Genomic DNA, 19,602 nt, shown 5'->3' on the forward strand with positions numbered 1-19,602 from the left:
CTCTCTCAGTAATTTCTTTGTGTACATTTTTTAAAAGAAAAATTCTTCTTTGCTAAGAGGCCAAGTCAGGAATCATGTAACCCGTTAAGGTTTGCAATACCAAATCAGATCAGAAGAGCGAGCCATGCTTTCTATCCCCACTTTGAATAGAACATTTTCACACAGATCTGCAACCCTCCCAAATTATGGCCGATGTGATTCTCAGGGGATGTTTTCCCCCCCTCCTTGAAATCAGCACACCGAAAATTGGCTCAATTCTAAGCATTATATTTTGCTGGAGAGCCAGTGTGGTGTAGTGGTTAAGAGCAGTAGACTCGTAATCTGGGGAACCGGGTTTGCGTCTCCGCTCCTCCACATGCAGCTGCTGGGTGACCTTGGGCTAGTCACACTTCTTTGAAGTCTCTCAGCCTCACTCACCTCAGAGTGTTTGTTGTGGGGGAGGAAGGGAAAGGAGACTGTTAGCCGCTTTGAGACTCTGTAGGGTAGTGATAAAGCGGGATATCAAATCCAAACTCTTCTTCTTCTTCCTCTGTGAGCTACTAACTTTCACGGACTTATTCACAGGCTAAAGTGTGTTGCTTGGTTATAAATGGCAATTTCTAACTGAGGGTTTTAGAAAAGCTTTCCACACCTAAACAGCTCCAAAGAAACCAGATGAAATATTCAAGAGACTTCACAAATAAGCATGAGGACGACAGATAATGCCTTAACAACTTTATTAATGGTAGCAGGGAAATATGAGTTTTACACCACGGGAGAAAATGGGGAAGGGGGAGCTACGTAATTAGAAACTGCCAGATTTGGCAATTTCCTCAACATGCATTTTCTCACGTACAAACACACACTCCCCTTTCCCTCTCCTTCCAATGCAGCAAAAGGATTGCAAGTAAAAATTTTGCAGGTGTTATTCCAGAAACTGCATGGCCCTGCCCTCTAGTGGCATGCTAGGGAAACTGCTGTTAGAGACACAACATGACTTTCTCCTCCTCCTCCCCCACCTCCAGTCCATGCCTTGGATTGGATTCTGAAATGATCATATGGGATCTCATGGTCCAGGTAAGTATTTTGCCCTCCCTTTCCCTCACCTCCTTGCACACTGTAAAATGAGCCACTTTCCGACAATGTCCATCACTTGCAGCCAGCGGTCTGTGGGCCCATAGAATCATAAGGGTAGAGTTGGAAGGGACCACGAGGATCTGTCGGCATGCAGAGGGCCGGGAGGTCAGCTGGCTAGCCCCGGCTGGGCCGTCTCCTTCCAGCCGTCCCACTGCAAAGACCATCATCTCTGCTCCGACGTAAATCAGTTACCCAGGCTTCTAAGCCAGGGCACACTATCAGCAGATTGAGCTGCACACACAGAATAGGTGTGAGGCTTGTGGAAGCATACGACAACTACAGATTTATTACTCATAAATCAGGACAAAGAAACATGGGAAAAGAGAATGGGAAAAGCAAAAGCTATACACAACAGAAGTTCCCAGCAAGCTGCGCTGGAATGTAAACAGGCATGTGACACGCAACAATTCCACACGTCTGTTCCTTAAGGTGGAATGGAAATGTCAACAGGATCATCTGGTCCAACCCACTGCAATGCAGGAATCTTTCACCCAACGTGGGGCTCAAACCCTCAGCCCCGAGGTTAAGAGTCGCATGCTCTACCGAGCTAAGATGACTACATTGTTAGACTTGCGACCCCAGTTAAGTGGTCAGGGATAATGAGAGCTGGACTCCAACCATATGGGCCACTACCTACCCCAATGGGTAGCTCCTTTGCAAGGTCTTAAGACAGAGGCCACTGGAAGCTCCGCTTCCCAGGATCTTCTAGCCCAGCCTTATAATTCACTGCTAGCCTGGTCGCCGCAAGTGACCGGGAATTCCATGCAGATCAAGTGACCAGGCAGGTGGAGGAGAGACAGATTGCTCCATCCAGTAGTGACTGGGATTGGTAGGGCAGGAGGAAGGGAGCCCAACAGGAGGCAAAGCCAGAGCCTATAGCAGGTTCCTAATAAGAAATATGTGTACAGCCTATTTTCATAGAATCACAGAGCCCGATGGGACCCCCGAAGTCCATCCCCCCGCAATGCAGGAATATGCAGCTGTCCCTTACGGGGAATCGAACCTGCAACCTCGGTGTTGTCAGCACCATGCTCTAACCACACTGAGCTATCCAGCAGAGGTGGAGCCGACTAATCCCAGGTCTGCCCCACACCAACCACCCTGCTGAGTTGCACCAGGGAACCCCTGAAAACTAAAGGGGAGGCAGCTGACAGCCAGTGTCACCCAAAAGACTGTGTTGTGAACTGCCCTGATATCCACGGGTAAACAAATTAAATAAATAAATAAATAAGAATAAGGTGGTGACCAACAGGGTGCTAATTTGAGGTGAGCAGGGCAGTGTGCCAGTCACCCTAATCGACCAGGCTTCATGGGGCTCCATACTTGCATCAAGCTGCTCTTTCGATTCCACCAGCAAGTGGCCTGGGCTGCTGCAATACGCCGCATTGTCTCAAGTGCCACGGAGCTCCCCTCCACCAGGTGGCGCTCTGACTCCACTGCTTCGAAGGAAGTAAAGCACATAGACACCAGCCCTTTGTTCTTAAAGGGCCAGGCCGCATCCCTCCAATTCCACCAGGCTTAACTTCTGCCCGTTTCAATCATATGCATTTATAAGGACAACCGAATGGGAAAATCCCAAGTGTTAGCAGTGTGACATTTGCCGCTTTTGAAACCTGCAAAAAGTATCGTTTTTGTTGTATGTTTATTTATACTCCACCTTTTCCCCTGACGGGGACTCAAGGCAGCTTACAGACAAAAGTAAGAATAGCTAAAAACATAGCAGCATCACAGCACTTAACACGTTTTATTGTGGCCAGGAAGAAAGCATGTGAGGGCCAGAGTCCGATTCCATCAGCTGCATGAGATGGTGTAGAAAGTTTGATAATACATTAGTTTCCTTTCCTACAAGCCCTTCTCCACCTATGTCCATGGATATATCTCTAGGAAACATTCCAAATTACGTCATGTATCTGAGGCAAAGTGAGCTCCGGTTTCCAAAAGCTGAAGCTACCACATCTGTTACTAAACCTGCCACTGAATGCTTAACGGCACAGAACAGACAAGTCTTTGGTCCTCCAGATGTTGACGGACAACAGTGTTAAAGGACTACAACTTCCATCACCCCAAGTCAACATGGCCAATAGAAAGGGAAGATGGGAGTTCTGGTTCAGCAGCATCCAGAAGGCCACAGGTTAGTCATGTAACATTATCATAAAACAGTACGGGGAACCAATTGCCTTCCATCTGTTGGGTTACAGCTCCCATCAGCCCAAGTCAGCATGGCTTACACCAGGGTTTCCCAAACCGGGGTCTCCAGCAGTGTTGGACTACAATTCCCATTATGCCTGACCACTGGTTCTGCTGGCAAGGGATGATGGGTGTTGTAGTCCAAAAACAGCAGGAGGCCCAAGTTTGGGAAACCCTGGCTTACATGCAGCGGTGATGGGTTCAGCAACATTTGGAAGGGTGGCCGCCCCTGAGTAACAGAGAACTGTGGGACACTGCACAGAAATTGCTCGTCTAAATCTTGCTCTCGTTCCAATGGGAGATGGCGGCCTCATGCAACTCCCATTCGTCAAAACCAGGTTCCAAAACAAGATCATGGTCCCATGACTCCATAAACTTCAACAAGTAGATCAGCCATGATGAAGCTAAAGCAGGAACATAACAGTGCTAAGGCATCTGAGGAAGAGTCACAGAGGCGCCTAGGGACTGCCGCCTTATTCCAGCTGCCTCAGACTTCGCTTTCAAAGGCCTTCATAAGGACCCTTTGGGAGTCATTGGCCAGCTCTTCCAAGCACTGGCTCAACATGTAGTAAGTAGTGTGGAAGGAAATCCCGCCGGAAGCCAGGGCTCCGTAAATCGGGATCCGGTGGATGAAGAAATTGGCCACCACCAAGCCTGTCCCGGTGGCCTTCCCCAGCAACCCAATGACCACATCCCTGTTGATGCTCTGGCCTAGAGTGCTGTGGACTTCGGCCCTCAGGACCTCCAGCGGTTTCCCCGACCGCTCGGCCAGACGGGTCAAGGACGCTGCATCGAGGCCAAAGTCCTGCCGGTAGGTGGACAGCTTCCTCAGCAAAATGGAGACATCACAGGTGAAGGCCAGGCCCGGCAAAGGGACGGCGGCCACCAAGCTGGAGATCAGAGCTACCTTCCAAACCTCCTGGTGAAGGAGCTGCCTCTTCTTGTCAATGATAACCGAGGAGACATTGGGCAGCGACAGCAGGAAGGCATGGCGCTTGTGACTCGGAAGTTCTTGCTCCAGGGTTTCCTCGAAGACTTGGAAGTCAAACTTGTCAATCTCGAAGCTGCTGAGCAAGAAAACCTTGGTGTCTGCCAGCCCGGCCTTGGCGAGCTTCTCCCAGCAGTCAGTCCGGATCTCCTCCAGGACTTCCTCTTCAGTTGGAGGGTTCTTCCGCCTCTTCATGGACTCCAGGTCGTTGTCCAGCTTGGTGCGCACAAAATAGAACCGCTTGCCTTCTTTGACAATGGCCTTGGCCAAACGGACGTGGTTCTCCTTAAACCTCTCCGAGGCCAGGATGATGAAGAAGTCGTAGCGAGAAAACTCCACCGCTTCTAGGTAGCTTTCGGCCTGGAAGTTGGGTGTGCCAATGCCAGGGAGATCCCACAGGATGACGTTGGGGTGGCCGGGGTAAGGATATGGCGTAGGCTGGGCTGTGGTCTCCGTCACGCCCGTCTCCGCGGCTCCCTCCTCCTCATCGCCCACACCCCTCAAGGCGTTGACAAAGGTGGATTTCCCAGCGCCCGACTCCCCCGTGACGCCAATGTCAAGTTGGGCATTCCAGAGGGTCTCCAGGCTGCACTGAATGCGGGTCACCACTTCTGAAAGGCCTCCCAGCTCATAGGCCTCCTGGATCTCTGCAATCTCCTGCTCGCTGATCACCTCGTAGTCCAAGCGAGTGGGCTTTAGGACCCTGTGGGGGTAAACAGGACACAGCAAAGGATAGGGAGCAAGAACTGGGATTAATATTGTTAACTATAATTGATCTCCTATTATATTAACATCATTAGTATCCAATGACTAGAATTAATATCATATGAAATTAAAGTTGTATTGTGGAGTGCTCCATTCCATTTCCCATTCCCCTTCCATTTCCCATTGGTCAGCAGGCATTCCACAGCAATTAAGCTCATTCAGAGGTTGCCACCCTTTTCGTTTTTTGTTAAATTTTCCATTTTATAATTTTAAACGCTCATTTTTACAACCTTAAGATATCAATGACTTCCCTTCTTCCCTGGTTCATTTTACATATCATAAATCCCTGCATATTTTACAAAAACTATACCATTCAGTATTCCATTATTGCATCCATCAAAACTTATTTACACTGCTGAATTTATCTTAATGCTGTCAGCATTTTCAGCTGCACACAATTATTTTCCATATATTCAATAAATGTTTTCCAATCTTCTCTAAACGTATGTTCTTCTTGTTCTCTGATTCTATATGTTAAGTCTGCAAGATGTGCATATTCTGTCAACTTAAGTTGCCATTCTTCTTTGGCTGGGACCTCACTCATTTTCCATTTGGGAGCTAACAATACATGGGCCGCAGTTGTTGCATCAATAAATAACCTTTTTTGACACCTTGGAATTTCAGTCTGAATTATCCCTGACAGGAAGGACTTTGGTTTGGGGGTGGGGGGAATACTTTGAAACATTTTTTTCAATTCATTATGGATCATTTCCCAATACTCTTTCACCATTTTACAGGTCCAAAGAGGTAGAGGTAACATTCTTTCATATGTGATGGCCTTGTAAAAGGTTGCCACCCTTTTTGGATCAGTGGACACCTTTGGAATTCTGAGAAAGTCAACACTACGCTACACCAGATTTGCACAGCTTTATTTGATTACAACTTTGGGTAACAGGAGCATCTTGGCGGTGGGGGTTGTTGCTTGTAAACAAACACTGTTTTCTCCACAGGGGATGCACAAACAGAGACCAACTAGGCCACTTCTCTGGTTGCTTTGCTCCGAGCAAAAGTCCTGATGACACTCGAGGCCGCCAGGATATAAATATCGGCCTGCGGCTGTAATTTACATTCCTTGTCATGCTACAAGAACATCAGCCAGAGGCCCTTGTCCTTATGAGCGATGTGCCCGTGCCCGCAGGCACCTGGCCTCAAAACTCTGTTCATGAAGTCTCTGTAGGTCTTCTTCCATTAAACTTAAGAACCTAAGAGCCCTGGTGGATCCGATTGGCTGATTGGCCCCGGAAACAATGCCGACAGCCAAAACAGACATTCAGCTTCCAAAAAACGCTCACAAACTGGAACACTTACTTCCGGGTTTGCGGCGTTCGGGAGCCAAAACGTCCGAGTACCAAGGTGTTTGACAACCAAGGTACGACTGTATTATGACTATCCACTTTCTCTGTGTCACACTTAATTTTACTCACCTCTATCGTGTCCTCTCCCTTTAATCACCTTTTTTTCTATACTGAAAAGCCCCGAACCTCATAGGGGAGTGGCTTCATCCCCTTGATTACTTCGGCAACCCTTTTCTACCTCCGCAATATTATTATCGTCGTCATGAATCTTAGTCATGTTCATTCATTGATAATGATTCTATGATCCTACAGTTCGCTTAAGCTGGTTTGCCTGACTTACCTCTCATATGTGTGGACGTCCTCCAGCAACACTTTTCGCAGCTGGGGGCAGTCCAGGGCGTAGGGTTCAAAAGCAGAGATCAGGAAGACAAAGGGCTCCCCGAGACCGTGGGCCCCCAGCGACTCAGCACAGACACCCCGCAGGGCCTGCAGGGCCTCGGGTCGGTTGTAGTGCTCCCCCATCAACCGCTTGAGGGTATGAAGATCCAAATCGGCCTTGGTGCGGGCAAAATAGACCTTCTTGCCAGCCGCCCGGGCCTCCCTGGCCAGGTGGGCATGAGTCTCGTCAAACTTGCCATCTGTCGCTATGACAAAAATGTCAGCCTCCTTCAGCCACCGGTCGGCCTGCCCGTCACAATCCAGAGCTAGTTCCCATATCAGTAAATTGGGGTGCGATGGGTCGGGGTACATGACAGGCCCCCCGGATTTAGGCGGGGCCTCCAACGGGGCACATCCGACATCGTTTTCAGTCATCCCACGCAAGGCATTGAGGAGGGCCGATTTTCCTACCCCAGATTTTCCCACAAGGACCACAGAGACATCCCCTTGCTCTGGGGAGCTCAGCGCAGAGCCCTGGGGGGTCTTTAGAGCCATGTTGGGTGCGGGGAAACAGGGCTTCTTGAGGGATGCTGTGGAGATGTAAGGAAAGGGGAGAGATGGAAGGAGAGAGAAAAACAACATTACTTAGAGGCTGTGATTAAACACAAGGAACTTGGCTGTATATATTTTAAGTCCACACACACACATAAACAACCACCAAAATGGAATAAGCCAGGCCTCAAGCTGAGGACCGCAGCCATGGTGTATCTCCCAGGTAACCTGGTCCTGAATGGTATGAGCTGGTATAATCTTGAACCTGGGTAGCAGATCGGCAAGCAGTACAACCCCCGCAAACAAGGTGTTATATGCTGGCGGGGGGGGGGCAGTTTCACCCCAAACGGGCAGCCGGTACAGATCTCAGAGCAGGAGTGCTGTGTGCTAACAGGGCCTCACTCCTGGAGAATTCTGCAGCTTCCAGATCAAGTTGCAAGAGAAGCCCCACAAAAAGAGCATTGCAGTAATCCAGCCTTGAAATCACCAGCCCCTGAAGTCGGTCACCCCCCGCCAACAAAAGACGCGACCCTTCTCCTATTCTATGGCGTAAGAGGGCTGCTGCTTCTTAGGCAAGAAAACAGGTTGATCTGGCGGACACAGCGGCGCACTAATGCGGAAAGAGGCCGGAGAGTATTTTTGCCTTTTCCATCAGGCCGGGGAGAAGATCTTCAGGCAGCCAGAACGACCCGCCGTCTGATACTTCGTTTTTTGGAAGCTGAAGAAGATGGGGAGACACCCGCCGGCCTGGGCTTGCTTACCCGCTACAAGGCTGCGCCCCGGGACCGTCCGCTCGGCTTCCCTGGCGTTGTCCCCCTTTGGCTGCTTCCTCAACCCACCCGCCTGCCGATGCGCTCTGATCTGTTTTCCCTGCGCATCCCAGAGACGTCAGACGAGCCTTTCCGCCTGCCAAGCACAGCCAGCCGGGAGAAAGAGGAGGATCCGCCGTCTCCGCCCCCTCCAATAGGTTTCTATTTCCCAGCTTTTGCTTTGCGCGTCATCTGGAGCCGGGGCGCAGCAGCATCCAAGCTTCTCCGCCCTCGGAAGACCCGGAGAGACGGGCGACGGACGGGTAGGTCTTGCCCCTGGGACGCCTCCCTTCCCGAAACCTTTTCATTTTGGGGGGCGGCCGGGTGGGGTTGGCTGGCTGGCAGCCATCCAGGACTCCTGGGTTCCTTTTGTTGGAGGGAAACGGGGAAACGGAGAAGTTGGTGTTTTTGCTTTTGTAGCAGGCATTCTCCCTATCCTGTAAGACCAGAACCGAAGTCGGGGGTGGGGATCCGGGACACGCAAAAGAGAGCATATTTATGCACGCAGCGCCTAATTAAAGCTGTTTTTTAAAAAATAAATTATAAAAATCTGAGCCGCGTTTCTCCAGGATCCAAAATCCTCACTTGGATTTTACTTTATTTGTATTAGGACCAACCCCGCAAAAGATCACAAAATAGTGAGTAAGCTTTTGAGCTCTTCGGCGTTCTTCCGCATCAGGCTTGATGTTCAAAAACAAACGGAAAGAGAGCAGTTAAACGAACAAGGGCAATTATTGACGGTGTGTTGTGCTCAGAAAGGCCTGCATCTATCAAGATGGAGGCCGGCAGGCTTGTTTTGAGTATTAAACGTCTCTGTCAAGGTCTTGGGTTACAACCAGGATTCTGTGACAAAGAAGCCATTGGCTGACCCCCATGTTTGGGAAAGTCTAGCAGTTCCCCAGATCTGCCTCCAGCAAAACACACCTGTTCTTATGGCATTTGCTGTCACGGGGAAGGGCTTGTAGCTCAGCTAGTAGAGCATCTGCTTTACAGGCAGAAATTTCCAGGTTCAATGCCTGGCAACATCTTCAGGTAGGCCTGGGAATGTCCTCTGGATAGCTGCTGCCAATCAGTGTAGGCGCTTCTGAGCTATGAACCAACAGCTCGGAGCGTGATGTGGCCACCAACTCAGAAAGTTGTGACATGTTTCCTGACAGGAGTGAGACCCTGTCAGCCTATAACTCCTCTGCTCTGATATCTGCACTGGTGGCCAGTTTGCTGCTGGTTAGTTTTGACATGCTAGTATTAGCATATAAAGCCCCTTAACTGCTTGGGGCCAGTTTACCTGCAGGATCAACCTCATCCCATAAATGCTTTGATCTGAAGAACTGGCACTCTTGCAGGTGCCAAGTGATGTAACACACTGTTTGCACTAGTTAAGAAATCAGGCTTTTAGGGGTTGTTTTGGTTTAATGTATAAGTTGCTTTTTGAGTTGCTTTTCATTTGTTGTTTTTTAAGTGACTGATAAGTTCGATAACTAAATAAAGCATTAATAATAATAATAATAATCTGTCCTCATAGAACTAATATTCTGCTGCTGATCCTGAAAGTTGCATATAACCATTGTGACCACTGAGAGTTTTCTCCTCCATTAATTTGTCTAACCCCATTTAAGCTGAAAACACGTACATATTATATATAATATGCATCGGATAATTAAAAGCCGAAGACCAGGCAGAAAAGAAAGGTTTGTGGCCTGTTGCCTAAATATAGGTAATGATGGGGAGAGTGTTCCATAACTGGGGAGCCACAACTGAGAAGGCCCATTCTTGTGCTTATTGCTCTCACTTCACCCTTGCACACTTCCCTTTGGTGTCTGGTTGGCCAATGTGGGAACAGGCTTCTGGACAAGGTAGGCCTTTCATGGTCTGATCCAGGAGAGTAGTTCTTAGTTCTTCTCTTACAACCTCTAGGTTTCCCCCAGGGGCTAAGGAGTGTTCCTTTAACAAAATTTAGAGTTCTATCCAGTGCTGGTTTGCTCAGAAGGAGACCCATTGAAATTAATGGGATGTGGCTAACTGAGGCCCACTGATTTCATCGGAACTGCTCTGAGTAGAGGTTGGATGCAGCCCTTCGTTTTTGACAGGAAGAAAGAAACCAAATATTTGATTTTTATCTGTTGGGCTCGTGGGCTGGCTTTGTTTGTTTAAAGTGGACAGAGGTGGCTTTGCTTTGGAAACAGGACTCCTGACTGGGACATATTTTTAGTGGTCTGATGCTGGAGCCAAAGTCGTCTTTCTTTATATAGGCTGACTTACTGGGTTCTTTTTCTAGGCACTTTTCCCCTGTCGTTTGGGGACTGGTGCATCCCTTATTATCCAGTTTCCTCCCTTTTGACTCTGGTTGCTATTAGATTGTAAGCCTGCTGGCAGAGCTTTTAACTGCAGACAGTGCCTAGCAACTCTCTGTTGTTGTTATTATTGTCACTTATATAAATTTGCCTTTCTTCCTCTCCTTCATCCGAGGACTACAGGGCAGCTTACAATATGAAAACACCAACAAATACATAACATAGCAACAAGCAAAAACAGTAGATTCCCCTCACAGTTTTAAAGACCATAGATTGTTTAATTAGCCAAAGGCCTGGTTGTACAGGGACGCAGGTGGCGCTGTGGTCTAAACCACAGAGCCTAGGGCTTGCTGATCGGAAGGTTGGCGGTTCAAATCCCCGTGATGGTGTGAGCTCCCGTTGCTCTGTCCCACCTCTTGCCAACCTAGCAGTTCGAAAGCACACCAGTGCAAGTAGATAAATAGGTACTGCTGTGGCGGGAAGGTAAATGGCGTTTCCATGCGCTCTGGTTTCCGTCACGGTGTCCTGTTGTGCCAGAAGCAGTTTAGTCATGCTGGCCACATGACCCAGAAAACTGTCTGTGGACAAACGCCGGCTCCCTCGGCCTGAAAGCAAGATGAGCACCGCAACCCCATAGCCGCCTTTGACTGGACTTAACCATCCAGGAGTCCTTTACCTTGTACAGGAACTGTCAGGGAATCAGGAGCAGGAGCACTGGGGAGAGAGGAATTGGAGAGCGAAGGGGAAGAATCCGAGGGAAGCGTAGGGGACTATGACAGTGGCCCGAGAGATTCTATGAGCTTCTCCAGCGAATCAGAAGATTCCCAGAAGGGGGCTCCGATGGTCAGGGCAAGGGGGGTCCCAGGGGGGACGCACCAGAAACAAGGAGCCAGAGGGGAACCCCAAAGCAGCAGTGGAGGATCGGGACCAGTTTCCCCACCAGAGCGTAGTGGGGGGGAAGAGTCACATGTGTCAGGGCCAGCGTCTCCTCCGGAGGGGAGGGAGAGTAAGTCATGGCTGACCACGCCTCCATCGGAGAGTGGGGGAATGGAGGGGAGGTCAGTTGCAGCTAGCCCACCCAAAGGGGGAAGCAGTGACAGCAGCAGTGAAACGGTTAGGAGGAAGACTGCTGGCTGGGCGCGCACGCCAAGTTCAAATGTACAGGCGCGCGGGACAGCAGGAGACCCGGATGGGGAACCAGCTCCTAAAGCCCACCGGAGGGAGGGAGAAGGCTCAGGGGAATCAGCGTCAGAAGAGGCTAGGAAGGGCGAGACCCCGGCGGGCAGGCGGACCCAGAGGAGGAAGGAGCAGCGGAAAAGGTGGAGCAAGGCGAGGGTCTTAAATTGGTGTACAGGGGGAGGAGATTCAGAAGGGTCATCAGCGGTCTGACAGTTGAGACGTGGGGCTGCGCGCTGCAGCTCTGGAAGTGAAACTGAACTTCAATAAAGACTTTTGTATTTAATAAGAAAGCAGTGTTGGTCCTTTGTGAGCTGGGACCTTGGGCAGCCCTGACAGTAACGTTATTTGCTTGGCACCTAAAGATATGGAACGAAGGCGCCAGGTGAGCCTCCTTGGGGAGAGCACTCTACAAAGAGGAATCTAACCATACTACAAACATAAGCATATATTACGATTTTTTCCTTTGGGGGCGTAGGGTAGGATATGTGCTTGAGCGCCCTCCTAATTCCTGGATCCAGCACAGCATTCATTTCCTGGAATAGCCCAGGCTAGCTTCCTGGTGAGGTAACGGCCCTCAAAGCATGGGCCATTAAGGTAACCAAGGAAGTGGCTCTGAGATAGATCACAAATGGATGGCTCCCCGCTTCCTCAACTCACTGTATGGATGGTCAATACATATAGTGTGAAAGAGGGAAGGAGGGAGGCAGGCAGAGATAAGCATCTGCCCATGCATCCCTAAAGAGCACACAGAACTGCAGTTAGCATTCTCTTTTTTTCCCTCCATCCTCTTTTTTTTAAAAAAAAATTATTTAATCATTTTTCAATACAAACAACAACCGCAAAAGACACTACAACAAAAACCACAATAACAAAAATAACACAATGTAACAATTCAGATTTAAATACACTGATATACCTATGATTGCACCTTTTAAACAATTTCCCACCTCTCTCTCCTCCTTCCACTTCCCACCACTATCCGCCTTATCGCTTAAATATTCCTTCCAGATTTCTTCATATTTATCCAGTTTTAATTTGCGTCGACATGCAATTCGTTCGTATGTAGCTACCGTATTTTTCGCTCTATTTGTTGTTTAGTCGTTTAGTTGTGTCCGACTCTTCGTGACCCCATTGACCAGGGCACGCCAGGCACTCCTGTCTTCCACTGCCTCCCACAGTTTGGTCAGACTCATGTTTGTAGCTTCTGTCCCCTCCAAAAAATTAAGGGGAAATGTGTGTACGTCCTATGGAGCGAATACAGGCTCCTTGGCTTCAGCGATAGCAACGCGAAGCCTCCGAAGCGCAGAGGGATCGCCCCCTCTGCGCTCTGGAGGCTTTGCGTTGCTTTCGCTGAAGCCTGGAGCGGTGTGGACCGACCCCTCTGCGCTCTGGAGGCTTCAGGGATAGCCGCCTGAAGCCTTCGGAGCACAGCGAGAGTTCCCGCTGCGCTCCGCAGGCTTCAGGTTCCTTTCGCTGAAGCCGGGAGAGCAAGACTCTCCTGGCTTCAGCAGAGAGGGAGAGCTGCGCAGCGCCCCTTCAGCCAAGCGGGAGGAGAAATGGAAGGGGCTCCGTTTCTCCTGCCGCTTCGCTGAAGGGGCGCTGAGCAGAGGGGGGAGAATTTTTTTTATTGTTCTCCCCCCCAAAACAAGGTATGTCCTATAGAGCGAAAAATATGGTAATCTGTCCATATTATCAATCCATGTGCTCAAAGGAATCTTTTTGCGGCTCTTCCAATTCATCAAAACAAGTTTTTTTGCTTCTAATATAGCACGGTACATCCATTTTTTTTTTTTTTGACCCCTTGTAATCTCCCACGTCCTCTTTGCAGCTCCAGCCATGGCCGGTTCCTCCGTCCTGGACGAATCGCACCTGAAGATCCTGAAGGCCCAGTATGAGGCCCAGAACGCCAGCGGTGCCGCTTCCCAAATCCAGGCTCTGGTGGACTGTGTGAACACCCTCAAGATCCAGGTCGGGATCCTGGGAGAGCGTGGCTCAGGGGTGAGCACTCTGGTCGCGGCTCTCCTGGACAAGCCCCGCCGGGTGACGGATCCATGGGCTTATCTTCGAGAGGCCCCTGAGACCACGAAGCAGCCAGTTGTCCACGCTCACCCCATCTACCCTGACCTCACCCTGCATGACCTGCCAGGCTTTGAGGCAACGGAGAAGCCGTCCGTCTACCTCAAACGCTTGGGCGACCTGAGCAAATTCAGCTGCTTTGTGGTGGTGGTCGGGGATGGAGGCTTGAGGGACAGCCACCTCCAAGTCCTCAAGGCCATCAAGCAGAAGGGGAAAGGCCTCATCCTGGCACGCACCAAGGTGGACTTGGACCTGCACACAGCCGAGCGGCGGCTCAGATCCAGGTACAATCCGGCCGAGCAGCTGGGGCTGATCCGGAAGGAACTGGCAGGTGTTTTGACCAAGCATGGGATGGACCCCAAGAAGGTATTCCTGGTGTCAGGGCTGGAGACGGACAGATATGAGTTTGCACGCTTTGAAGACAGCCTGGAAGGAGAGGTGCTCAATTTGAAGAGGTGAGTCGGGAAGCGAGTGCCTCTCTTGATTCACTTATTTATTTGTGAGTTGCCTCCAGTATCTACGCTCCAAAGCAATTTACAGAGATATCCTTAAAAACAGCTAAAATAAAAAGAGCGCAAGAACAACCAAGTATGGGGTTTTTAAAAAAAAAATGATTTTTTTTTATTTAACTCATTTTTTTTATTTAAATCAGATTTTTAAAATAAATACTTTTGGAGGAAAAATCTTTCTAAAGATAGTTTTCTATTTGGGTTACATTATAGTTCAAAGGCTATTCATCAGGAAATAAGGATTTGTTTTAAGTTTTTCATGTGTGCTAAAACTCTTTCTAAGTTTGTTTGTTTTTTAATTGTTTAACCACATCAGTTAACAAACATGGATACATATGCTATAATGTTATTGTTTTAGTTAAATAAATTGTTATCAAGGAAATGATTATTTTTCTCCTTCCAATAAAGCACAGCAGAAAAGTTGTCCAAATATAAACAGTTAACTTATTGAACCTCACCATAATTTCATAGTTATCTGTCTATGTATTTCTAATAGTGTAACCAAATCAGTAATTTTTGATATAATTGTAAAAACTACTTTGAAAAATTATTCCAAAAATGAAACCTTCATCTGGTTGTAAATATTAAAATTATACCAGCAAAATGAGTCTTTCTGTAAAAAAATGATTTGAATCAAGTCTTACTGACAAGTGATTTAAATTGTGATTTAAATCGATTTGATCCCCACACCCGCACTAGATTATGCTTTGCAAAATACTGCATTGTTTACTTCCAATGAAAGGAGCCTACCATCTCCTGAGGGAGTATGTTCCACTGCCAAACAGCTCTTACTATCAGAGTTTTCCCCCATGTTTAGTTGGAATCTCCTTTCGTGGACCATTGGTTCGAGTCCTGCCTTCCAGAGCAGGAGAAAACAAGCTTGCTCCATCGTCTTCTATGTGACAGTCCATCAGATAATTGAAGATGGCCCCTCAAAACCATACTCTCTTCTAAGACCATGCAAACCATCTTATAATTATTTTACAATAATAATCATAATTAGGGATGCATCGCAACAATCAATGCAGAACTCCCATGAGTTGCCTTTTAGCTAGATCCGCTATTTACAATGATTTAGAGTCCTCCAATATCTTCTTTTGGAGTTGTGTTTTCCTCGAAGTCCCATTGTACTTGCAGCCCATTCTCTTGAAATGGGAGCACCTTTTCAGTGTTCCTAAGTGCTTCACTGTGGAGCATACCGTAGCTAAAAGCTCCCCTTTCCTTCTCATTGGGTGGCCCTAGGAAGCTGGAGACAGGGAGAGTGCTGGGACCCTGCTGCAAAAATACCAATTGGTCGGCCATCCCCTCCGACCCCAGACCACTACACCACTGGCTTCGGCTTTGCCAACTGCCAACGTGCAACTCCTGAGGAAATGCAGCCCCAGACTATGGATATTTATTATTCTGTTCTCACTCCTCTCTAGAACTCACGATGGAAGCCTGGAGGATTTGAACAAAGTGAGCCAGAAGAAGATCAAGGAGCTGTACGCGATCTGCCAGGACGGCACCTTGTCAGAAGTCCCAGCTGTGATCTCATCCGTGTTGACGGACCCCACACAAATACGACTGGACGTCGCCGTGATAGGTGAAGTTGGCTCAGGGAAGTCCTCGCTGGTTAATGCTCTGAGAGGGGTGGGCTGTGGGGAACCAGATGCGGCCCCCACTGGGGTGACCGAGATGACGAAGAAAGCCGTGCCCTACCTGCTCCCAGCTGTCCCCAACCTTTACCTTTGGGACTTGCCAGGAGTGGGGCTGACAGAGGAAGACGTGAGCCACCTGGATCTCAGCCACTACGACTTCTTCCTGCTGGTGGCCTCGGAGCGCTATAAGCACACCCACAGCTGCCTGGCCAGAGCCATCACCTCAGCAGGGAAGCAGTTCTTCTTTGTGAGGAGCAAGATAGATGTGGATGTGGAGACCCGGCCTGGGAGCCAACCCGTCGCCAGAGAGGAAGTGCAGAGTCAGGTGCGGAAGAGCTGCGAGGAAGCTCTGAAGAAGGACGGTGTGGACTCCCCACAGGTCTTCCTGGTCTCCTGCCTCAAGCCAGATGCCTTCGACTTGCTGCTCCTCCTGGGAGCCCTTAGCAGCAACGCTCCGGACTTGAAGAAGAAAGCTCTGAGGAAAGCCCTGCCAACCGTCCTGTCCCGAGTGGTTAGGCGGAAAGACAAAGTGTTGATGAAAGATGTGTGGGGGAAGGCCCTTCAGAGCTGCCTCTTCTGTGTGGAGCATCCCCAGCCGGACGTGGTCGACAGCCTCACCACCACCATTGCCAGCTTCTGCATAGAGTTTGGCCTGGATGAGGCCTCCTTAGAGTACACTGCCCAGGCTACCGGCACAACCCGCCGGCTGCTTCAGGCAGTGATCCAAAGCCCCTTTGCTAAACCACTGGACCCTGTGTACGTGCTCAGCCTCATCACCAAGCCGACCTCCCTGACCAGCTGGGCATGGAGCTATGTGCCCTATTTGGGGCGGGGTGTCAAGGTGGAGCCCGAAATCTCCTTTGAGTCCACCTACCAGATGTTGAGGCGAGCTGTGGTGGAACTGTCTGAGAATGCAGAGGCGGTGCTGCTACTGGCCTACACAGAGAAATAGAACTGGGTAGGAACTGATTTAGAGGGTGTGACGCTGCACACCACCCTTAACAATATAACCTATCAACGTAGAGCATAAGGAGGATGAGATGGAACAAGACCAAGGGTCTCCAAGGAGAGTGGCGTTACGATGGATTTTAAAAAGTAAAGCGTCCAACTGCCTTGGTTATATTCCATCATGACCATCTGAGACCAAGACTTGTGGCAGAACTTGGCTATAAGAGGGGGGGGGTCTATTTGTTGCTGAGATGAGAAGCGACACACTGGGTTGCATCACTTTAGCCAGGGAAGACAGGGGTGTCACACGATTCACCGCAACTATCTGCTGAGGCAGCTATGCTAATTTCTTGACAACACCAGCCTTCTGTTGGGAGGGGAGGGGATGAAGAGTCAGTTCTGTAAGCCCCCAGTGGTATAGTGTGCACAAAGTTGTTGAGACCCCAAAATTGTTGAGCTTCTTTGAGGAAACCTCCCCCGAAAATAGCGATTTTATGCTTTTGGAGCTGTTTTTGCTGTTTATTGCATTGCATTGTCATACATCCAGGTTTTCCCTGACATTTTGCAGATTCAAGATTTTTGCCACTTTTACACCTGAAAACCAGGACATGTCTGGAATGTTCTTGACATATGGCAAGCCTAGCACAAGGACAACTTTACCATCTTACATGATTTTTTTTTTAACGGAGCCAGTTCAAAACAAATCCTTTTTGAACTCAGCTCATGCATTGTTAAGCATTGCCTGTGAGAGTCATTCATTGCCCTTTTGCAGTGCTTACCAATCCACTGGGCTCACACTGGTCTCGCCTTGAAAATGTCCCCCTGAAAGGGTGCCGGTTCTCGTTTTAGGACTGTAATGAATGGAAGAGGGGAAGATTGTCTAAATGCTCCTTGCTGCCCAGTTCAAACCAAGTAGGCAGAAATGTTGTACAAATTAGCCTCAGCCACAGGGCAGAGCCAGCTGGGTTCCTGTTCCCTCCCTTCCACCTCTCCTTGTATTTCTTTGTCTTTGGTTGCTTATTGTGTGATCTTGTTGTTTCAATAATCTTATTACAGCGGAGGCTGGCACAGGTCAAGTGGAGCACTGCCTCACCAACGTTGAGTGCACCCACCTGCCTGCCACCTCCTTTTCAAGCGGTCCATGGCTGCCAGCTTCCTTCTCCTCAGTTTGTGTTGGCTTTGCGTAACTCAACAAAGGGAGGAGGAGGAAGACAATTTTATTTGGTGCTCTTTGGCTCAGGCTCCATCTACTGCTGGTCTCGCTGCCTTCCATCCCCAGTGGGCACCACCAGCCACAACTTACTTGTGAATTCAAGAACCCTCCGAAGAGCAAATTTTGACTAATTGTTCTGATTGAGAGTAACTTTCAACATGCAAAAAGCAAGTTGCCTTAGGAGCACTGCTTGGCCTGGGTTTAGAAACCCTTGGTTTAGAAACAAATACCTTAAATCACAGCCCAACCCTTGCTTGACTTTGAATGGCAGACAGGGAGTGGAGGTGGGAGGGAGAATGAAAGTGCAAAACCTCTTTGTTTGCACAAAACTAGGTGTGCATCTTTTCTTCTGGGACCCTGATCTATGCGCCCAGAAGGATTGACATGTGCTCTTCCTTTTCAGAAGTATTTGTTCTTTCAAGGAACAGAAGAGCCACCGAGCCTGTATTGGGAATGGAGCCTCAGAGGCTTTGTGTTGTTCAAACTGTTTTGTTTTTTTTAAAGGCAAACACAAGTTGTTGATGGGCACTAGGAAGAGTTATTAGTCAGCCACTCATTATCTATGGCATGTTATGTATTTAAGTCATGCTGCAAGATGCTGCTAGAACGGCCTGCCATTCCTTATTAATTGCTTGCTCAGTAATAGGATGCTGATGCTGGGGTGGAGCCCAAACAGCTGTTTATTCGCGAGTCTCTCATCCGGCACTTGCTCAGCTCAATGCAAGAACTGTTGTTTATGTGGCATCGCTTGCTGTTACCTATATGATAAATAAAGTTGTGAAATGGTGGGAAATGTTGATGTTATATGAAGGTGAGATTGAAATCTTTACTTGGTTATTAATTTTACACCAGGGTTTCCCAAACTTGGGTCTCCAGCTGTTTTTGGATGGCAATTCCCATCACCCCTAACCACTGGTCCTGCTAGCTAGGGATGTAGTTGTAGTCCAAAAATAGCTAGAGACCCAAGTTTGGGAAACCTTGTTCTCCACCTACTATATACAGGGTGGTATCTACCTTTGACCTGCCATGGCCACTGGTGTGTAATTATGGGAGATGTAGTCTAGTCCCAGGTTCCCTATCCCTGCCTTGCTGACCAATCCGGGCAACATTTTCATTGCTGTACAGTTATACCTCGTGTTGCGTTAGGTTCATGTTGTGTCTTTTCGGCTTGTGAACGCAGCAAACCCGGAAGTGTATACTTGCAGGTTTCTCCCCACATGCATGCGCAGAAGCAGTCTATCGCGCTCTGTGCTTGCACAGAAACTCCACTCTAGTTGTGGACTTTTCGGGATGCGAATGGCACCCCAAAACGGATAGTGTCCACAACTAGAGGTACCACTGTATTGAGATAGCAAATCATAGAATTGTAGAATTGGAAGGGACGCCCCCCCCACCTCCCGGTCAACTTTGGATTACTTCCAGAACAAATCCATTGCTGTCCTGAGTAATGTTCCTGCCCCCTTAACTTAAAAAAACCAGTAGCTATATTTATACATCTCAGAAGCCACTATTATTTAAAAGTTCACAATATTGCCATAAGACTTTGCGGAAACTTACTGTAACTCTTGGCTCAGATAGGAGCAGGATACTGGTGACTTTCTACCCATCCATCTCCCTCCCAAAGCATGCTAGACTCTTCTTTTCCTACAGCACTAA

General features: G+C 48.7%; 2 protein-coding genes across 3 annotated transcripts; one reads left to right on the forward strand and one right to left on the reverse strand.

Moving 5' to 3' along the window:
* Window positions 1-2,739: 2,739 nt before the first annotated feature.
* Window positions 2,740-8,179, reverse strand: LOC310768693 (interferon-inducible GTPase 5-like). The gene is made up of 3 exons (XM_083627338.1): window positions 8,043-8,179; window positions 6,692-7,319; window positions 2,740-4,994 (listed from the first exon to the last, which is right to left on the reverse strand). Exons 2-3 carry the CDS (start codon window positions 7,282-7,284, stop codon window positions 3,791-3,793), a joined length of 1,797 nt encoding a protein of 598 aa, XP_083483464.1. The 5' UTR covers window positions 7,285-7,319; window positions 8,043-8,179; the 3' UTR covers window positions 2,740-3,790.
* On the forward strand, window positions 8,131-18,739 carry LOC310768645 (interferon-inducible GTPase 5-like; the record flags this gene model as incomplete). 2 transcript variants are annotated; one of them, XM_083627185.1, is made up of 3 exons in its annotated part: window positions 8,131-8,353; window positions 13,389-14,091; window positions 15,570-18,739. In XM_083627185.1, the coding sequence occupies 3 exons, from the start codon at window positions 8,131-8,133 to the stop codon at window positions 16,735-16,737; spliced, it is 2,094 nt and encodes a 697-aa protein (XP_083483311.1). In that variant the 3' UTR covers window positions 16,738-18,739. The 2 variants fall into 2 exon arrangements, with proteins under 2 accessions (XP_083483311.1, XP_083483312.1); XM_083627186.1 differs by lacking the exon at window positions 8,131-8,353 and adding an exon at window positions 9,888-9,943.
* Window positions 18,740-19,602: the final 863 nt, after the last annotated feature.

The sequence above is a fragment of the Podarcis filfolensis genome (genome assembly GCF_964270895.1).
Source record: "Podarcis filfolensis genome assembly, chromosome: 8".
NCBI lineage: Eukaryota > Metazoa > Chordata > Lepidosauria > Squamata > Lacertidae > Podarcis > Podarcis filfolensis.